This window comes from Branchiostoma belcheri, unplaced genomic scaffold (genome assembly GCF_001625305.1).
Source record: "Branchiostoma belcheri isolate BF01 breed outbred unplaced genomic scaffold, Haploidv18h27 scaffold152, whole genome shotgun sequence".
Taxonomy (NCBI): domain Eukaryota; kingdom Metazoa; phylum Chordata; class Leptocardii; order Amphioxiformes; family Branchiostomatidae; genus Branchiostoma; species Branchiostoma belcheri.
In genome coordinates this window covers 189,863-208,682 of record NW_017802958.1, presented here as the reverse complement: position 1 = coordinate 208,682, position 18,820 = coordinate 189,863, and the positions used below count along the sequence as shown (strand labels likewise).

The 18,820-nt window shown below is 38.3% G+C and overlaps 1 protein-coding gene across 1 annotated transcript in view; it reads right to left on the bottom strand.

Moving 5' to 3' along the window:
- The window catches only part of LOC109465520 (ceramide kinase-like), a 34,590-nt gene extending 26,470 nt beyond the window's left edge, over positions 1 to 8,120 (bottom strand). The window contains exons 1-4 of the mRNA XM_019762877.1: positions 8,117 to 8,120; positions 7,472 to 7,723; positions 6,386 to 6,514; positions 4,751 to 4,814 (exon numbers count right to left, since the gene is read on the bottom strand). Coding sequence (XP_019618436.1) covers positions 4,751 to 4,814; positions 6,386 to 6,514; positions 7,472 to 7,723; positions 8,117 to 8,120 — 449 coding nt within the window. The remainder of the gene's footprint in view (positions 1 to 4,750; positions 4,815 to 6,385; positions 6,515 to 7,471; positions 7,724 to 8,116) is intronic.
- Positions 8,121 to 18,820: the final 10,700 nt, after the last annotated feature.

Sequence of the window (18,820 nt, the reverse complement as noted above, 5' to 3'; positions counted from 1 at the left end):
TGGAGCCCCCCAGAAGAAAAATTGCCTGCAGTTTGAGTTTCAATGTTGCTGCCAAGGTTATACATTAGGCCACAGCAAGTACACTTTATGGATGACATCCTTGGTCCGCAGACTCCAAATCTAATGCGATAGGGAAAAAAAAAGGAAAAACAAGGCGGGCCAAAAAAACAAGATTCCTACTGACAGTACAAGACGTATTGGAGCCCCCAGCAGAAAGAGATTGCCTGCAGTTTGAGTTTCAATGTTGCTGCCAATTTTAAACATTAGGCCACAGCAAGTAAATTTTATGGATGGCATCCTCTAAATCTAATGCGATAAGGAAAAAAAGAAAAACAAGGCGGGCCAAAAAAAACAAGATTCCTACTGACAGTACAAATGTTGTACTGGAGCCCCCAGCATGAAGATTGCCTGCAGTTTGAGTTTCTGTCAAGGTTATACATTAGGTCACAGCAAGTAAATTTTATGGATGACATCCTCCGCAGACTCAAAATCTAATGCGATAGAGCAAAAAAGAAAAACAAGGCGGGCCAAAAAAACAAGATTCCTACTGACAGTGTTGTATTGGAGCCCCCAGCAGAAAGACTGCCTGCAGTTTGAGTTTCAAATTGTTGCTGCCAAGAATACACATTAGGCCACAGCAAGTAATAATAAATTTTATGGATGACATCCTCCAAATCTAATGCGATAGCGAAAAAAAAGAAAAAACAAGGCGGGCCCAAAAAACAAGATTCCTACTGACAATACAAGTGTTGTACTGGAGCCCCCAGCAGCAAGAGTGCAGTTTGAGTTTCAATGTTGCTGCCAAGGTTACATTATTAGGCCACAGCAAGTAAATTTTATGGATGACATCCTCCGCGGACTCCAAAATTAATCTAATGCGAGCGGGCAACAAAAACAAGATTCCTACTGACAGTACAAGTGTTGTATTAGAGCCCCCAGCAGAAAGATTGTCTGCAGTTTGAGTTTCAAATTGTTGCTGCCAAGGTTATACATTAGGCCACAGCAAGTAAATTTTATGGATGACATCCTCCAAATCTAATGGGATAGGGAAAAAAAGAAAAACAAGGCGGGCCAAAAAAACAATGACAGTACACGTGTTGTATTGGAGCCCCCCAGAAGAAAGATTGCCTGCATTTTGAGTTTCAGTGTTGCTACCAAGGTTACATATTAGGCCACAGCAAGTAAATTTTACGGATGAAATCCTCCACAGACTCCAAATCTAATGCGAGCGGGAAAAAAAACAAGGCAGGCCAAAAAAAACAAGATTCCTACAATTTCAAAAGATTTCAATCACTGTACAAATGGTTTTGATTCAGTGGGAACAACATTTGTACATTGTACACAACCACCATCATATATAAAAGGAATGAAATGCATCACTGCATCAAAGTAAAAGACAAAACATTAAATCAGAGCCTCGCTTTGTCTCCTCTCTTCATATTTATCTGCCATCCATGTTCCGCCAAGGCAACAGACATCTTTGCCAATTTTCAGCATGTTGACCACTGTCAGAGGGCACCAAAGTACTTGTTTTTTGTCCAAAATCAGGCAAAAATTTATGTGCACGCTGATGTCATCCATAAAAATTACTTGCTGTGGCCTTTGTGCCCTTTACACAGTGGGGGACTTTATATCCCACAGGACATGTTGGGCTGCTGCCAAACTTACATGTAGACCCCAGGGTGCCATACTGGGACCCCCAACAGATGATTGCCTGCGGAGTGAGTTTCAATGGCACTGCCAAGATTATACACATTCAATTTAGGTGAATAATACACTGAGCTTTAAATTTGGAACTGAAGGGTGCCCTTCACACAGTAGGAGGATTATCCCACAGGACATGTTGGGACAGTGCCAAACTTACATGTGGACCCCAGGGTGCCATACTGGGCCCCCAACAGATGAGTTGTGATGAACAGTGTGAGTTTCAATGGCACTGCCAAGGTTACACATTAGGAGAATTACATGCTAGCTCTGGGACTGTGAGGGTTTGGAGGGAGGGCGTTGGGACTTCACTTCATATCCCAATGGTATGCAGAAACAAGGTCCATAATTCACTTTAAATTTATGTTCAGGCCATAGCAATCTAATTTGTTGGTTCTCTGATTTTTTCATGAAAAATATGAAGCAACAGGGCGAAGAAAAAATAAAAACAGGTATATAGGCATCCTATTCTAGCCCAAAATGCTACTATAGAGGACATGATGTCAACACAAAAGACTGGGTTAATATTTAAACATTGAATTTTGAACTTTTAATCAAACCACTGCATTGATAGATGGAAAAACTGTAGGAACTAGGAAGGATTTTCCTCAAGTGTGGGGGGCAAAATATGAGCATTTTTTAGTTGATTCAGAACCAGAATCATTTTTTTCTTTTGCAAATCAGAAAAAAAGAGGCGAATCTGAGAATCAAAAAATTCAATTGGTGTGGCCTAAGGGTAGGAAAATTTCATGGTCTGAGGAAATTGAGGTTTTCACGGAGCTATTATGTTCACGGTTGCGACAGGTGCAGGAAAAAAGAAAGTCAGTTAGGGGTAATAATAACGTAACGACCCTGGACGTGATGCCCCAGTTTGGGGCCTTGTCCAGTACAATATATAGATATAGAATAAGTTCATGGTACAGAACTCACTGCGAAAACCGTGAACATAAAAGTACCGTGAAAAAATCAGGAATTAAAGTATTTTGAGCCCTGCAACTACAATGTACATCATTCTGTGCCCCTGGATCTTTTCAACACTTCTTTTATCTTATCAGTCTTGCTAGAAACAAGCATGCAGCAAGTAATCAACAATGCTGTCATCACCGGATGCCAAGAAAAAAGAGCTATGTCAGCAGTACGTATCATATGGCTGAGCCAACGCCCACCCAGCTTGCAGTTTTCACATCTATCATCATTAGGGAAACGAAAGTTGCATTTTCTTTTACCTTGCCAGCCATTTCAAAATTTCCCTGCTTAGGCCACACCAATTAAATTTCTTGGTTAACGGATTTTTCTAGAAAAATAATGGAGCGGGCGGGCGAACACAAAAAATAAAAATAAAAACAGGCCTAGACATCCTATTATGGCCCAAAATGGTACGATAGGAGCTATGAAGTCAACACACCAGGCAGGTTCAAAATTTAAGCAATGAATTTTGAACTTTTAATGATACCACTGCATTGAAAGATGGAATGACTGTAACAAGTAGTAAGAAAATGACTGTTTTCAACTGTTCAGGGAAAAATATGAGCATTTTGCAGTTGATTCTGAATTTTTATTTTTATTTGCAAATCAGAAAAAAATGAAGCGGCGAATCCGTTAACCAAGAAATTAAATTGGTGTGGCCTTATGCCTCCATTTGTGTGTATGTATGAAGTGTTCTCAAAGTCTTACAATGATACAGTTGCCAAATACGGAGTCAGCACATTCCAGTAAGGCCACACCAATTTAATTTCTTGGTTAACGGATTTTTCTAGAAAAATAATGGAGCGGGCGGGCGAAAAAAAAATAAAAATAAAAACAGGCTTAGGCATCCTATTATGGCCCAAAATGGTACGATAGAAGCCATGAAGTCAACATACCAGAAGAAGAAGGTTCAAAACTTAAACAATGAATTTTGAACTTTTAATGATACCACTGCATTGAAAGATGGAATAATTGTAACAACTAGGATGAAAAGGACTGTTTTCAACTGTTCAGTGCAAAATATGAGCATTTTGCAGTTGATTCTGGATTTTTATTTTTATTTGCAAATCAGAAAAAAATGAAGCGGCGAATCCGTTAACCAAGAAATTAAATTGGTGTGGCCTAATCATGCCCCATAGCATTTAGCCTGACTTTATCTGCACTGCTCTGAATTTTGTATAAAATATCCACAGATTCTTCAGTGACTGTCAGGCAAAAAGTAGTACATGCTACTTGAAATGTCTGACAGTTTTAAAAACCTATCCAGTTGCTTGTAAATTGAGGGACAGTTTTCTTGTAGGGCAGTTATTACCAAAATGTCTAACTTTCATTGATGTGTTCAGAAAACGTTTTGAACATTATGACAAGCAAAATGTCATGTACAAGAGATTCCTCAAAAACACATCAAACCCAATTCAAACTTTTGGTAAATCTAAGAAGAGATAATACTAGTAATATATCATATATCATTCTGTATTGATTGACACCCAGCTGACAAGATAGTTGGTACATGTAATCCAAGGCCCACGTGAAACCCAGATAGCATCTAAACGTATTCTCCTGAGCAAATAAGAGCTTATGGAAGGAGAGTGCCTTCTTGCGGGCAGATTATATCTCTTTCTATGCGTATTGATTTTCGGTCAACAGCCCAGCGGAGCTAAAGAAAGGTTTGAAATATCAAGGATATACTGCATACAAATGCAGTTTTCGGGGCCAATTTTACTGGATTGTGAGGCAGATATAATTTAATGTTAACCTTTGCAGAAGGAAAACATATTTATTTTTATTTTTTTACTTTGCTCTATTTGTTGTTGTTCTTCTTCTCCCAACAAAAATGTGGGTCAATGACCTGGACCAGACATCTGTCACCATGGTAACTGGTGCTGTAGCAGACACCCTGTGGTTTTGGATTACATTATGTAGCAAAGTTGTAGGACAGAGTTGGAAGGGGTGGTCATTGTATATACAATAATTATTACATGAATGTGTTTGAGTAATACCGGGTAAACAGAGCAGTAGGCTAGACCATGTAAAAGTTTAACATTTTGCATTTTGCTTTACAAATGTTCTAGTTACTTACCCATCAAGTTTGTTGAGTTCCAGCTCTTGTAGTAAATCTTGAGCATGGCCAGCACGCTCTGTAACTGTAAGAACACAAACCGTCATCAGTTTAGTGGAGCAGATAACATCAAATTTTGGAGGTATCTTTCAAATTGTGATACAAGCACCAAACTTGGTACAAATACTCATGAGACATTACTCTTTTGAGAAAGTACGCGGGCCACTTGATTTGACTTTTGGCGCCCCCTAGCAGCGCTTTTTGGTATTGCAGCCAACCTTCCGGGCTTTGTATCTCCTGTTCTGAACATGCTACAGTCATGATTTTTATGTGGTGAAAATCTGTTGGAATAACAAAGAAGTGACATAAATTTGGTGTCTCTAGCAGCTTGCGTTGGAACTGCAGGGGCGTTTTTTCCCGGTGCACAATTTGCTCCAAGGAGAGGACTTTTTGGTCGGCTGCAGTACCAAAGACTTGAAAGAGCGCCCTTGGAGCAAATTGTGCACCGGCAAAAACGCCCCTGCAGTTCCAACGCAAGCTGCTAGAGACACCAAATTTACATGACCTCTTTCTCACTTTAACAGCTTTCTACCACATAAAAATCATGACTGTATCATGTTTATAACAGAAGATACAAAGCCCGGAATGTCGGCTGCAGTACCAAAAAGCGCCGCTAGCGGGTGCCAAAAGTCAAATCAAGTGGCCCGCGTACTTTTTCAAAAGAGTAATGTCTCATGAGTATTTGTACCAAGTTTGGTGCTTGTATCACAATTTGAAAGATTATTTCAGTTATCTGCCCCACTAGTTGGTCAGGTTGGTAAGTCATTAAATAAAGAGACTCTTTTTTACACAACCATGTGTTTTATTCAGCCCAAATACTGAAATTGTGTGCACTATCGACTTACATTTGTGGCTCAGTAATTGTTACTCAGAAATTTCTTTTTCAGCACCATGGACAGACCTATGTTACAGTTTGCAAACTGGAATCAAAGCTGATAAAAAAGAATCTTTTCACACAACCAAGTGTTTTATTCAACCCAGACGCTGAAACTGTGTGTAAAATTGACTTAGCTCAGTAATTGTTACTCAGTAATTACTTTTTCAGCACCAAGGACAGAGTCATGTTACAGTTTGCAAACTGGAATCAAAACTGAATGAAGAGGCTCTTTTTACACAACCAAGTGTTTTATTCAAACCAGACACTGAAATTATGTGCAGTATTAACTTAGCTGTGAAGTCAGTCAGTAATTGTTTTTTCAGCACCAAGGACAGAGTCATGTTACAGTTTGTAAACTGGAATCAAAGCTGAATAAAGAGACTCTTTTTACACAACCAAGAGGTTTTATTCAGCCCAGACACTTAAATTGTGTGCAGTGTTGACTTAGCTGTGAATTTAGTCAGTAATTGTTTTTTCAGCACCAAGGGCAGAACCATGTTATACTTATAGTTGCAAACTGGAATCAAAGCTGCATAAAGAGACTCTTTTTACGTAACCAAGTGTTTTATTCAAACCAGACACTCAAATTGTGTGCAATGTTGACTTAGCTGTGAAGTTTAAGTCAGTAATTGTTTTTTCAGCACCAAGGACAGACCCATGTTACAGTTTTGTTTGTTTGTTTGTTTTGAACTGGCTAGAGTCCAGGTCCATTGCCTTACCTATGACATCTGCCTTGATCCTTGCCAAGTCAAACAGTGGAGCCACCTTCTGCTGGTAGATCTGAACTCCTCTCTTCTTCCCTCCAAAAGGGTTGACAAACACCAGCAGACGGCGGGGTCTCAGGTACTCTGTCATACAACATAATGCACATGTCAGAATGTTTCTTTACTTTTATTTTTAACAATAATTCCAACAAGTTGGTAGAACATAGAATGTTGGGATTTTGTTATGCACAACCAGGGATTGTCTTATTACATTGCTTAGGCCACACTGACTTAATTTTATCGATAACATCCTCTGAAGACCCCAAAACTAGTGCATGCGCCCCCCCCACAAAAAAAAGCAGCTAAACCACATGAATACAAATCTGGTATTGTGAATTTGTGGTAGTACATAGCAACTTCAATGACAAGTCGGCACATGCTGGCCTTTTCTGGCATTTATGAGCCTACACTGTATTGAGTTCTTGAGTTCTGTGGAGCTTCGGCAGCCTGGGTGCCATCCTCCGTAGTTACCATCATCATGGTAGTAACTATTGTCACTAGCTCCCATGGACTATGGAGGATGGCACTCAGGCCAGATCAGAGGAGGTGATTTTTTTAGAACAGACGAAAAGTGCGCGTGTCGATGTCATCCATAAAATTAAATCAGCTTGTCCTAAATAAGAAAAATGATGAAAATACGTTGCTCCTTTCTGGACTTATCCGCTTTAAAAGATTTTGCCATAAACTCCCCTGCAGTTCCAGAACAAGCAGCTAGGGGGACCAAAACCACACCACTTATTCCTGACAGGAAAAGCAATCTGTCATCAAAAATCCAAGACCATAGCATGTTCAGGTCAAAAGATACAAAAACCAGAAGTTCTGCTGCAGTACCAAGGTCAGCCACCAGGAGGCCCATATTTAACCTTGACCTTTGTCTTCCTATGAGCTACCAACACACCAAATATCATCACGATCCATAAAGGCGTTCTGAAGTTATGCTGACTACAAATGTGCGGAACGGTTACACAAACTGACAAAGACACACCAAAAACGATACCTCCATTTTTCATGGAGGTAACAACAAAGTTGTAAGAAGCATACCTTGGTTCAATCTCTCCTGCAGTCTATCTATCCACTCCCTACACACTGTAGGGTCTTGGCACTTGAAGGTGACCCTGCCCGGCCGCCACACCCGGCCACGTTTCTTCTCTACATAATGTACGGCGAACCGGGAACAGCTGATGGGGGTGAGTTCGATGTCGCTGAAACCGTCCTTGTTCCGCTGACCACCATGTTTCTCTACTGGCGTTACTGCTATTACTTCTGACAGGTCTAGTACGTTAGAGTCTGATGCTGAAAAAAACAAAACAAGAGATCATAAATACAGTGTAAATCAGTTTAGGCCACACCAATTTAATTTATTGGTTAACGGATTTTTCTAGAAAACTAATGGAGCGGGTAAAAACAGGCCTAGGCATCCTATTATGGCCCAAAATGGTACGACAGGAGCCATAAATTCAACACACCAGGCTGGTTCAAAATTTAAACTTTGAACATTTAATGATACTACTGCATTGAAAGATGGAATAACTGTAACAACTAAGAAGAAAAGGACTGTTTTCAACTGTTCAGGGCAAAATATGAGCATTTTGCAGTTGATTCTGAATTTTTATTTTTATATTCAAATGAGAAAAAAATGAAGCGGGCGAATCCGTTAACCAAGAAATTAAATTGGTGTGGCCTTACACATATTTAGTTAAAAACTTTAAAGAGCCTTCCCACGTCAAGTGATGCATAGGGTATATAGTAGGCAGTGAAAAAAATCCATACATGGCATTGGCTTGAAATTAACAATATTATATTTTTATTAATGACTTCAACAAGATATTCGGAAAAAAATTCACGACAGTACAAGCTTTTTAACAATAATAAGATCTTTGATATATTGGTTTTGTTCATTGTACTTTGAGAAAAGTACTGTTGTAACACAATCACACACAGAGACACAAATGTGAACATGATGACATGACAACCTGCACGTAACGGAACCATGAATAATACATACAGGTTCCTGTGGAGCAGGAGGGTGTGGCCACGTTTTATGTTCTACAATTGATTACCCTTGGATTAATCTCTACATTAATCCTTCAATCTACCCGGGAAGATTCCGGGAAGATAATACCCTATTCACAGCATGGAAACACTCAAACATTAGGCCACACCAATTTAATTTCTTGGTTAACAGATTCGCCCGCTTCATTTTTTTCTAAATTGAATTTTAAAAAAATCATAATCAACTGCAAAATGCTCATATTTTGCCCTGAACAGTTCAAAGCAGTCATTTTTTCCCTAATGTTACAGTTATTCCATCTTTCAATGCAATGGTATCATTAAAAGTTCAAAATTCATTGTTTAAATTTTGAACCAGCCTGGTGTGTTGACTTCATGGCTCCTATCGTACCATTTTGGGACATAATAGGATGCCTAGGCCTGTTTTTATTTTTTTCGCCCGTCCGCTCCATTATTTTTCTAGAAAAATCCGTTAACCAAGAAATTAAATTGGTGTGGCCTAATAATTGCAAAATGCTCAAAGAAAGACATATTTTGGCCCCAAAGGTTGAAGAAAGTCCTTTTCTTCCTAGCCTAGTTCTTAATGTTTTTCAATGTAACAATGCAATTTTGTTTCATTAAAAGTTATAAATCTATTGTTTTAATTATAAACCAGCCTGGTATGTTCACTTCATGGCTCATACTGTAACATTTCCGGCTATCATGGGGTGCCTTGGCCTGTTTTTTTTTTTAGCCCTGACGCTTCATATTTTTCCTGAAAAAATCTGAGAAACAACAAATTAAATTGAAACAACAAATTAATCCCTTCATTAATCCTTCAATATCTCCGGGAAGATTCCAGAGGATAATACCCTATTAACAGCATGGAAACACTCAAGCCTTAAGCCACACAAATTTAATTTTTTGGTTCTTGGATTTTTTCAGAAAAAATTTGAAGTGATAGGGCAAAAAAAAATTAAAATACAAACAGGTCTAGGCCTCCTATTATAGCCCAAAATGCTACAGTAGGAGCCATGAAGTCAACACAAAAGGCTGGGTAAATAACATTTAAACAATGAATTTTAAACTTTTAATCAAACACTGCATTGATAGATGGAAAAACTGTAACGACTATGAAGAAAAGGACTTTCCTCAACTGTTGGGGGCCAAATATGAGCATATTTGAGTTGATTCAGAACCAGAATCTTTTAATTTTTTTGGCAAATCAGAAAAAATGAAGAGGCAAATCCGAGAACCAACAAATTAAATTGGTGTGGCCTTAATCCCTTCATCAATCCTTCAATCTCCCCAGGAAGATTCCAGAGGATAATACCCTATTCACAGCATGGAAACACTCAAACCTTAACCTTCCATGTCATCTCACCACGTTAAAGCCATTAACGTAAAGCACCAGGGGGCTAAGAATAGACAGCAATGGCGTCAACTGAGCGATACAAGATCTACAAAATGTACATCTGGGAACAAAAAATACATTGTAAAACTCTAAATAGATTCACTAATATTATAGAATTAATGGTAGATCAAATGTAGAGGTATTATTGGGTTTAGTATTGATACTAAATGTTCAATGACTCAAAAATTGTGACATCTAGCATCAAGAGATATCAAAACTGGAAGTTCCACTGCTGTGCCATAACAAGCTGCCAGGGGGCCCAAAATCTAACCAATTCATTTGGAAGAATCGTCAAGGCCTACCCACATACCACATATCAAGACAATCCACCCAGGCATTCTAATGTTATTATGTTCACAGACAGACAGACATTGTCAGATACTCCCTCAAACAATATTATAAACCTTATTGACAAAGAAAATAAATATACACAAGGAAAGTTAGTTTTACACCAGATTTACATTTAAACTTTCATGCTATGATAAGGCCATACCAATCTAATTTGTTGCCTCTCAGATCGCCCTGTCCATTTTTTTCTAAATTGGAAAAAATGTGTTTTTTTTGGGTTCTAAATTAACTGCAAAATGCTCAATGAAAGACATATTTTGGTCCCAACGGTTGAAAAAAGTCCTTTTCTTATGTTTTTCAATGTAATAATGCAATTTTGTTTCATTAAAAGTTCAAAATCTATTGTTTCAATTATAAACCACCCTGGTATGTTCACTTCATGGCTCATATTGTAACTTTTCCGGCTTGATGGGGTGCCTTGGCCTGTTTTTTTTTCCCTGTCGCTCCTAATTTTTTCTGACAAAATCTGAGAAACAACCAATTAAATTGGTGTGGCCTAATATACACTCTACTAGTAGACTTAAAGTATATTGACTAAATTTATGGAAATCCATTATTCTCTGTCCTTGAAGTTGAATAGCTAAGTCTGACATTGAAAAGTACACATCTGTAAATATACCTATTGCTAGGTTACTAAGTAAAGAGCTGATTAAACTTTAAAGCCTTTTATATAACTTCATCAGACTAATGGACCAGCTATTATGTCTCTGCTAGTACAAAATGTAAGAGATACATGTACATGTATACGGTACTTGAATCAGTGACAAAATATTTAAAACATGTCAACTGTGAGTAAAATCAGCGATAATTCAGCAGAATCTCTATACTCTCATGTCCCTAATAAACATACCCCCCGGAATAAACATACCCCCCGGACAAATCTTCAAAGTCTAATAAACATACCCTCCGGAATAAACGTACCCCCCGGAAAATGACCAAATTGACAGGTGAACTGTGTGTCCATGATACTAAAATGTGCTCTTTATTTCAATACCAATATATGGGCAAATCTTTCACTGTTACATTTAATTAGTGAGTATATATCACTTTAATTAATGAGTATATATATATTGTACTTGTTTTGGGGAAATACAAAGTCCGTAGGAGAAGCTATTGCATTTTACACTTCTGAAATGCACTTTGCTAAGCCTTCTCCTGCAACTTGAGTTGAAAATCTGACTAACTTAAGAGATAGAAAATCAAGCCCAATTAAGTACAAATATAGGGGTTTAATGAGTATATGTACAACAAAATCCATTTCAACATAATAATTATTTGGTATGATACATTGTCTAGTCTGGTCAAAGTCTGGATTCTGAAGAAGAAAAACTTCTGAAGAAAAAAACTTTTGAAGAAAAAAATATTATTCAGCATAAAATTTTGATTGGTTTCCATCTCATTGTTTTTTTAAAAATCGACAATGTGATTGTATCAATTTAAACGCCCTAAAATTAGCTAAATCGGCGCTTTTACGGTGATTGCGCAATATGGGTGCCCTATGACCTTTGACTTTTTACGGGTCATGCTGCTCAGGCGCTAGGCGCCCTCCCCACGTCGGCCGTCCGTCTTGTGGGCAAATAATTTTCTACTTTTTTAGGGGTTTCGGGACCTAAAAACTAACACCAGAGGGAAAATAAACCACATACGTTTTTTTCATGGTAAATATCGCTAAAATGGACCAGGCATTTTTCTGCCGCGTTGCCGATTTTGACAAGGACTTGGGGCCGCCATGTGCTAAATACGTCGATTAGCTACTCGCCTTCCCCTTCGGTTTTGTGGGCAAATTTTTGCTTTTTCAGACGTTTTGGGACTTAAAAATGGACAGCAGGTGAAAAAAAAATAATATACATTATATTCATGGGAAATGCCGCTATCATGGACCAAATATTTATCTGTGACGTGTTGCCGAATTTTGCGGCCGCCGGCCACTTGCTGATGGTGCGGTACGTATGGACAATTTTTTTCCCAAAAATTAATAAACGTACCGTCCCTAATAAGAGTGTACCGGGTGGACGTTCGGGCTGAAAAAAATAAACGTACCGGTACGTTTAATCGGGACATCAGAGTAAGTATAACTCAGATACTCTGATTGCATCTCTTCTGTGTCTATAAATGCTATGATTTAACATTGCCCAACCAACATATCCTACAATTTCAGCCTAAAGTATATCCAAGATTTTTGTCAATTTTGTCCATCAAGTGGACAATCATCGATTGGTTCGAATTCCCTTCACAATTTTTCCTCCACATGCCACATTGACAGAAAAAAATTCAGAATGAACAGTACTGCAAAATGCTCATATTTTGAACAGTTGAAAACAGTCCTTTTCTTCTTAGTTACAGTTATTCCATCTTTCAATGCAGTGGTAATCATTAAAAGTTCAAAATACATTGTTTAAATTTTGAACCAGCCTGGTGTGTTGACTTCATGGCTCCTATCATACCATTTTGGGCCATAATAGGATGCCTAGGCCTGTTCTTATTTTTATTTTTTTCGCCCGCCCGCTCCATTACTCTTCTAGAAAAATCCGTTAACCAAGAAATTAAATTGGTGTGGCCTAAGCGCTCAGTCTACCATGATCAGAGTCTCTACCATGACCTACTGTAAATTACTTTCTATTTGCAGTTCTTTTATATTCGCGATTTTCACGCTCGCTTCTGTACCCCTAATTTATCATTGAATGCAAACAAATAAGTTGCTTTCTTTCTTTCTAATCCACCTGCCGCCACCGTAAATGTATAATTCTGCAAAGTTAAACTATTTTCTTGCATTCCTAACGTCTCTCTGATAAGTTAGATTACTTAGAAGTACCAGAAAAATATTCCCGACCAAAACTTGCACCATACAGTCATACATCATACTTATCATGTAGAAATCCATGTATCAATCTGCCTGGTGATGTTTAATGGTAGGGTGGTTGTGGAGCTGCCTGAGGGACTCAGATACATTTGTACAATGGCTCTCCCTGGACTACATTTGTACCTGTGTCTGTGATGTCACTGGGAAAACTTTGGTGCAGAACACGTCGTGGTACTTCGTATTGCCCGACGTACCAGCCCGACCGCACGTCGGATCGCCCGACGGCCAAAGGCCGGAGGGAGATCCGATCTGCAGGAGGGCTGGGACCGAGGGCGCCGTGTTGTATCTTATTTATGTCATACCAACCCAAGAAAACACGCCTTTCAATGCGAAATGAGCGAAAATTTGGTGTCCCTAAACCCCAAAAATGCAACAACGTCAATTCCAACGTCCAAATTTTGTATTCGAAATTCGCAAGCGGTTAGGGCGAAATGCGTTCGAATCGTTCTATGGAACATTTAGAAGCCCCGGGCCATACGCGTTAAGAACCCCCGGGCCTTACGTTAGTTATCACATGGGCTGGAACACCCGTATCGAACGTAATCGCGGCCCAGGTACGACATAAATATATATATATCAAGGGAATGCCAGAATCCATACCATAAACCATGTACACTGTACCTTGAACTTCAATATGATAAATGGCAGAGTTACCATCTGGTGAATGTATTTTTAGTTCTGCTATTTGTGCCTACAGCACTTTTATTGCATAGCTATTCCAGGTAGGTACATGTAAGGCCATGTTGATTTGAATACATTTATGATGGATGCTATATATCCTCTGGTAACCCCAAAACTGATGCGAACGTGCAGATAAAAAAGTTTGGAAAAAAAGTTATGAAATCTACTAGTGGTCATGAAAGTTGAACAAAATTAAGGCCACATCAAGTAAATTTTATGGATGACATCCTCCGCAGACTCTAATGCGAGTGGGCGAAAAAAAAAACAAGGCGGGCCGAATAAAACCAAGGTTCCTACATCTTAAAATTTTGACTCAATCATTGTACAAATGGTTTTGATTCACATATACACAGCCAGCATCACATATCATGACATCAAAGTAAGAAACAGAACATTAAATCAGAGCCTTGTCTTGTCTGACCTCTCTTTATATCAGCCATCCACCTTCCGGCATGGCAACAGACATCTTTGCCCATTTTCGGCATGTTAACCACTGTCAGAAGCTAGGCAACAAAATTTCTTGTTTTTCTTCTCCCAAAATCAGGCAAAAATTAATGCTCGCGCTGATGTCATCCATAAAAATTACTTGCTGTGGCCTTAAGACACAGATACATTGTAGAGTATGGTATGGCAAATAATGCTCTGACTCCATTTTCATTTCTTCACATTTTCTTCTTTAATCGTTTAATGGAATTAATTTTGGCATTGTACAACATTAGTATATCGTTTTCCAATTTTTTTTTTTAACTTTGCACCTGCTTTGTATGATTAAATTTTACAGTATTTTGGGGGGGACAGACAAAACTCATACGAACATGGATGTCATCCATGTAATAAAATCAACAATTACATGAGGCCACACCAATTTAATTTCTTGGTTAAGGGATTTTTCTAGAAAAATAATAGAGTGGGCGGGCGAAAAAATAATAATAACAGGCCTAGGCATCCTATTATGGCCCAAAATGGTTACGATAGGAGACATGAAGTCAACACACCAGGCTGGTTCAAAATTTAAACAATAATTTTGAACTTTTAATGATAGCACTGCATTGAAATATGGGATGACTGTAACAAGTAGCAAGAAAAGGACTGTTTTCAACTGTTGAGGGCAAAATATGAGCATCTTGCAGTTGATTCTGAATCCTTATTTTTATTTGCAAATCAGAAAAAAATGAAGCGGCGAATCCGTTAACCAAGAAATTAAATTGGTGTGGCCTGACCTTATAAGAAAAAAATCATTAAGCTATTTAGATTACAAAACAAGCTAGTAGGCTGGCTATAGGACTATTTTCAGACATTACTATTTTAGCTGTAACCTTTCTTTCTTGACACTAGAATGACCCTAAGGCCACACCAATTTAATTTCTTGGTTAACGGATTAGCCGCTTCATTTTTTTCTGATTTGCAAATAAAAAAAAATCCAGAACCAACTGCAAAATGCTCATTTTTTTGCCCTGAACAGTTGAAAACAGACCTTTTCATCCTAGTTGTTACAGTTATTACATCTTTCAATGCAACGGTATCATTAAAAGTTCAAAACTCATTGTTTAAATTTTGAACCAGCCTGGTGTGTTGACTTCATGGCTCCTATCGTACCATTTTTGGCCATAATAGGATGCTATAAAAGGCCTGTTAACCAAGAAATCAAATTGGTGTGGCCTTAGATTACAAAAGAAGCTAGTAGGCTGGCTGTGACAAGTGAAAGGGCTATTTTCAGACATGGAAACTATTCTATCTGTAACCTTTCTTTCTTGACACTAGAATGACCCTAATAATAGGTTCTGTGATCAAATCGATAAATTGCCTCAAACGTAGGAAGCTAAATGCTGCAGTTATAAATCACAGGCAAACAGATCATGAAGAAGTTGTACTTAATGTAATGTAGGGGTACATTGTACAGCCGTATGATATGCATGTGTACATGTAATATCAGGGCACGAAATTTGGGTGCTGAGTCCACCCAATTTTTTTCTGTGGGTGCACTGGTATTATAATAATAGGTTTACATATAGTGAGGATGTTAAATGCAGTGTAGTGTACAGCATGTTCTTAATATCTACATGTAAGGGTAAAAAATTGTTATAGTAGTACATTTACATGTATTTCGAAAAAAAAACATTCTACTTAATAATATATGGTGCACCCAAAAAAAATTTTGTGCACCTAAACAATTGGGTGCACTGATTTGCAAAAAAAAAAAAAATTATTCCAAATTAACTGCAAAATGCTCAATGAAAGACATATTTTGGCCCGAATGGTTGAAAAAAAAGTCCCTTTCTTCCTAGTTCTTAAGTTTTTCAATGTAACAATGCAACTTTGTTTCATTAAAAGTTCAAAATCTATTGGCCTGTTTTTTTTTTTATTTCGCCCTGTCACTCCTATTTTTTTCTGAAAAAATCCGAGAAACAACAAATTAAATTGGTGTGGCCTTACATATAAAACCTGACATCTGGATTGATTCATTGTTATCCCATGGCATTGGTTGATCATAAATATTCATAAAGATCAGTTTTTTGGTACTGTACATCAGTGTCAGTGGTAGAAAATATTCTTTTTTTTGCACACTGTTCTGCAATATTGCAGAATGTCAAAATTTTGTTCTGCAATTCGGATCTGAAATACTTTCTGCAAATACAGACTTAAAACTCCGGCATTATACAAAATTACATGTTGGCAAACACTTAACATACCATTTGAAAAAAAAAAAAAAAACATACAAAATGATATTTAACACCATTGAACCCCTAGCCTGATTTTTTCAGTCTGCAAAATTGCAGGTTACTAAAAAATTTTTCTGTTGCAATATTGAAAATGTCCCTGCAAAATGCAGACTGCAGAGTAGGCATTTCTAACACTGCTACAGTAACTACAGTGTACCATTGGTTGGCCCACAGAAGTAACCAACAATGACATCTGTGATTGATCCATACATTATTGATCATAATGACCCTCCCCGCTGTTCTTTACAGGCATCCAATTCAATTTCAGGGCAGTAAAACAAACGATATTCTGGATGAGGAAATCTGTGTTATGTTGACTTTTTTTACTGCCACTTATTACATAATATTAGCACATTTTCGTCATCATTTTATACTTGAAGCAGCGTTAACCCCAAAACAAGCTACATGAAGTCAGAGTCCCTTTATTTCAAGATACCACCGATATTAAACAAGCAAGTAGCAACCATTTCCCAACAAACGTTATGTCACAGATGTCCGACTCAGTAATATTGCTATGGGATAGTATGACTGTTACGATATGTTATGTCATTTACTACCATATCTTAGCACATTTTACGACATCATTTCATACATAAGAAGAGTTTTGAATAGCCAAAAACAAGATAGAGGAATTTAGTGCTGTGTACCGGTTTGCTGGAACTAGTTCTGGATTTGTAGAAATGTTTAGGGCATCAAGTCCAAAAAAAAAACAACTTTTACTTCCCTGAAATACATTGTAATGTTGGGTGCCTTACTACAACCTCCCCCCCCTCCCCCCATGCACGTATATATGCCAGTCTGGTAAAGGTTTTCCCTTTAATTTATATTTTCCTTTTTTGCAAGATTTATGAAGGATAAAAATTCCCCCCCAAACACCCCTATCCTGGTTGAAAGACAGCATAGGGGTCCAAATCACAGCATAAGGGGCCCCAAGGCTCAAATAGCTATAGCCTGGTGAGAACTATGTGCCAGAAAAACAACAACAAATCATTACAAACAGATTTACGAGGCCATAAAGTGATGATTTGCGCTAACGGGCGGGACGATTACGGAGGTCTGTACTTTGTGAGGATACGTGCGCCCCTGGCAGTGTTTGATATGTTCTCCTGGGGAAGTTCTACTGCTGGGGTACAGGATATCATCAGTAATGTACAGTAAGGCTCCCCCGCAGGCCTAGGGAAAAACTAAAGTGTTTCCTGTTTCTGTCCTAAATAATTAGGGTCGGTAATAGGCTTTTTCATGCCCGTAACCAGGATTTTGAAATCCCTACTGCTTGAGAAACCAGCAAGCACCGTAGCCGCGAGACAAGTGCCAAAGATGCGAGGGGGTCCGGGGGCCTGCTCGCCCGGAAAATTTTGAAAAATAAACCCTCTAAAATGGCATTTCCGGCATTTTGCGAGGATTTCAAGGAAAATATCAGAGATAACTTTTTATTCAATGATTAAGTGATCAGTTTTTCTACGATTCCAGTCCTGCAGGTGATATGATTCAGTCCATGATCTTTTAAAGAAAAAAAAGGACCTTTGAGTTTGAGCCTTGTGGGGGGGTTCTTCCGAACCCCTGGCTACGGGCATGCTTTTACTAGTAGGATTGTTTTTGTTGGGTATCCAATTTTTTATCGTATGATATCTCTATGCGTAGCAAGTTTTTTCCTTCATTACATTTACAACATTATTTTTGTATTTATTGTAAGGCAGGGGTTGGGAGTGGAAAAAATAGGGCATCTTTTAGGGTGTCTTACCAAAAAGTAGGGCGTCCAATTTCTTGTTATTTTCAGTACAGGGAGTCACAAAAGACACCCGGACACCCCCTTTAGCTAAAAACCTGGTCGGTAAGTACGGGTTACCTTTTTTTTCTTCATATTTTTTTAGACTTTGGTGATCGATCTCTTGTGATCCAACTTATACAATACAGTTTAACAAAGTAAAACTTGCATGGGAGAACTTATATTTCAATGTCAATGTTGGAAAACTGGTTGTACAATGTTTCATCACTCAGGTGTCAGATCATGGAGCTAGAAAATGTTGATCAGTTCAATATCATATCTAAAAATTCATGTCCCTTGTAGGGGTACACACCGAAAAAAATGCTAGGGTCAGTAGGGAAACTAGTGCTGTGTACCTAAACCCACATTTAGGTTCAGGTCCGAATTCAAGTCCAGAGGTTTAGGTTCAGTTCCGGACTCGTAAGTCCGGACCTAAACCTATGGCATATACAAAATTGCATGTTAGCAACCTTGCAATTGTTGTTTGGGCAAAATTTTGGCCACGTAACATGGAGGCCGACACTTGACAATGCCCGATGGCAATGTTTTCTTCATTTGCAGCACAGATTTTGCAATCCATGGAAGGTTTTAGGTGGTTTGGAAAGAAAAAGGG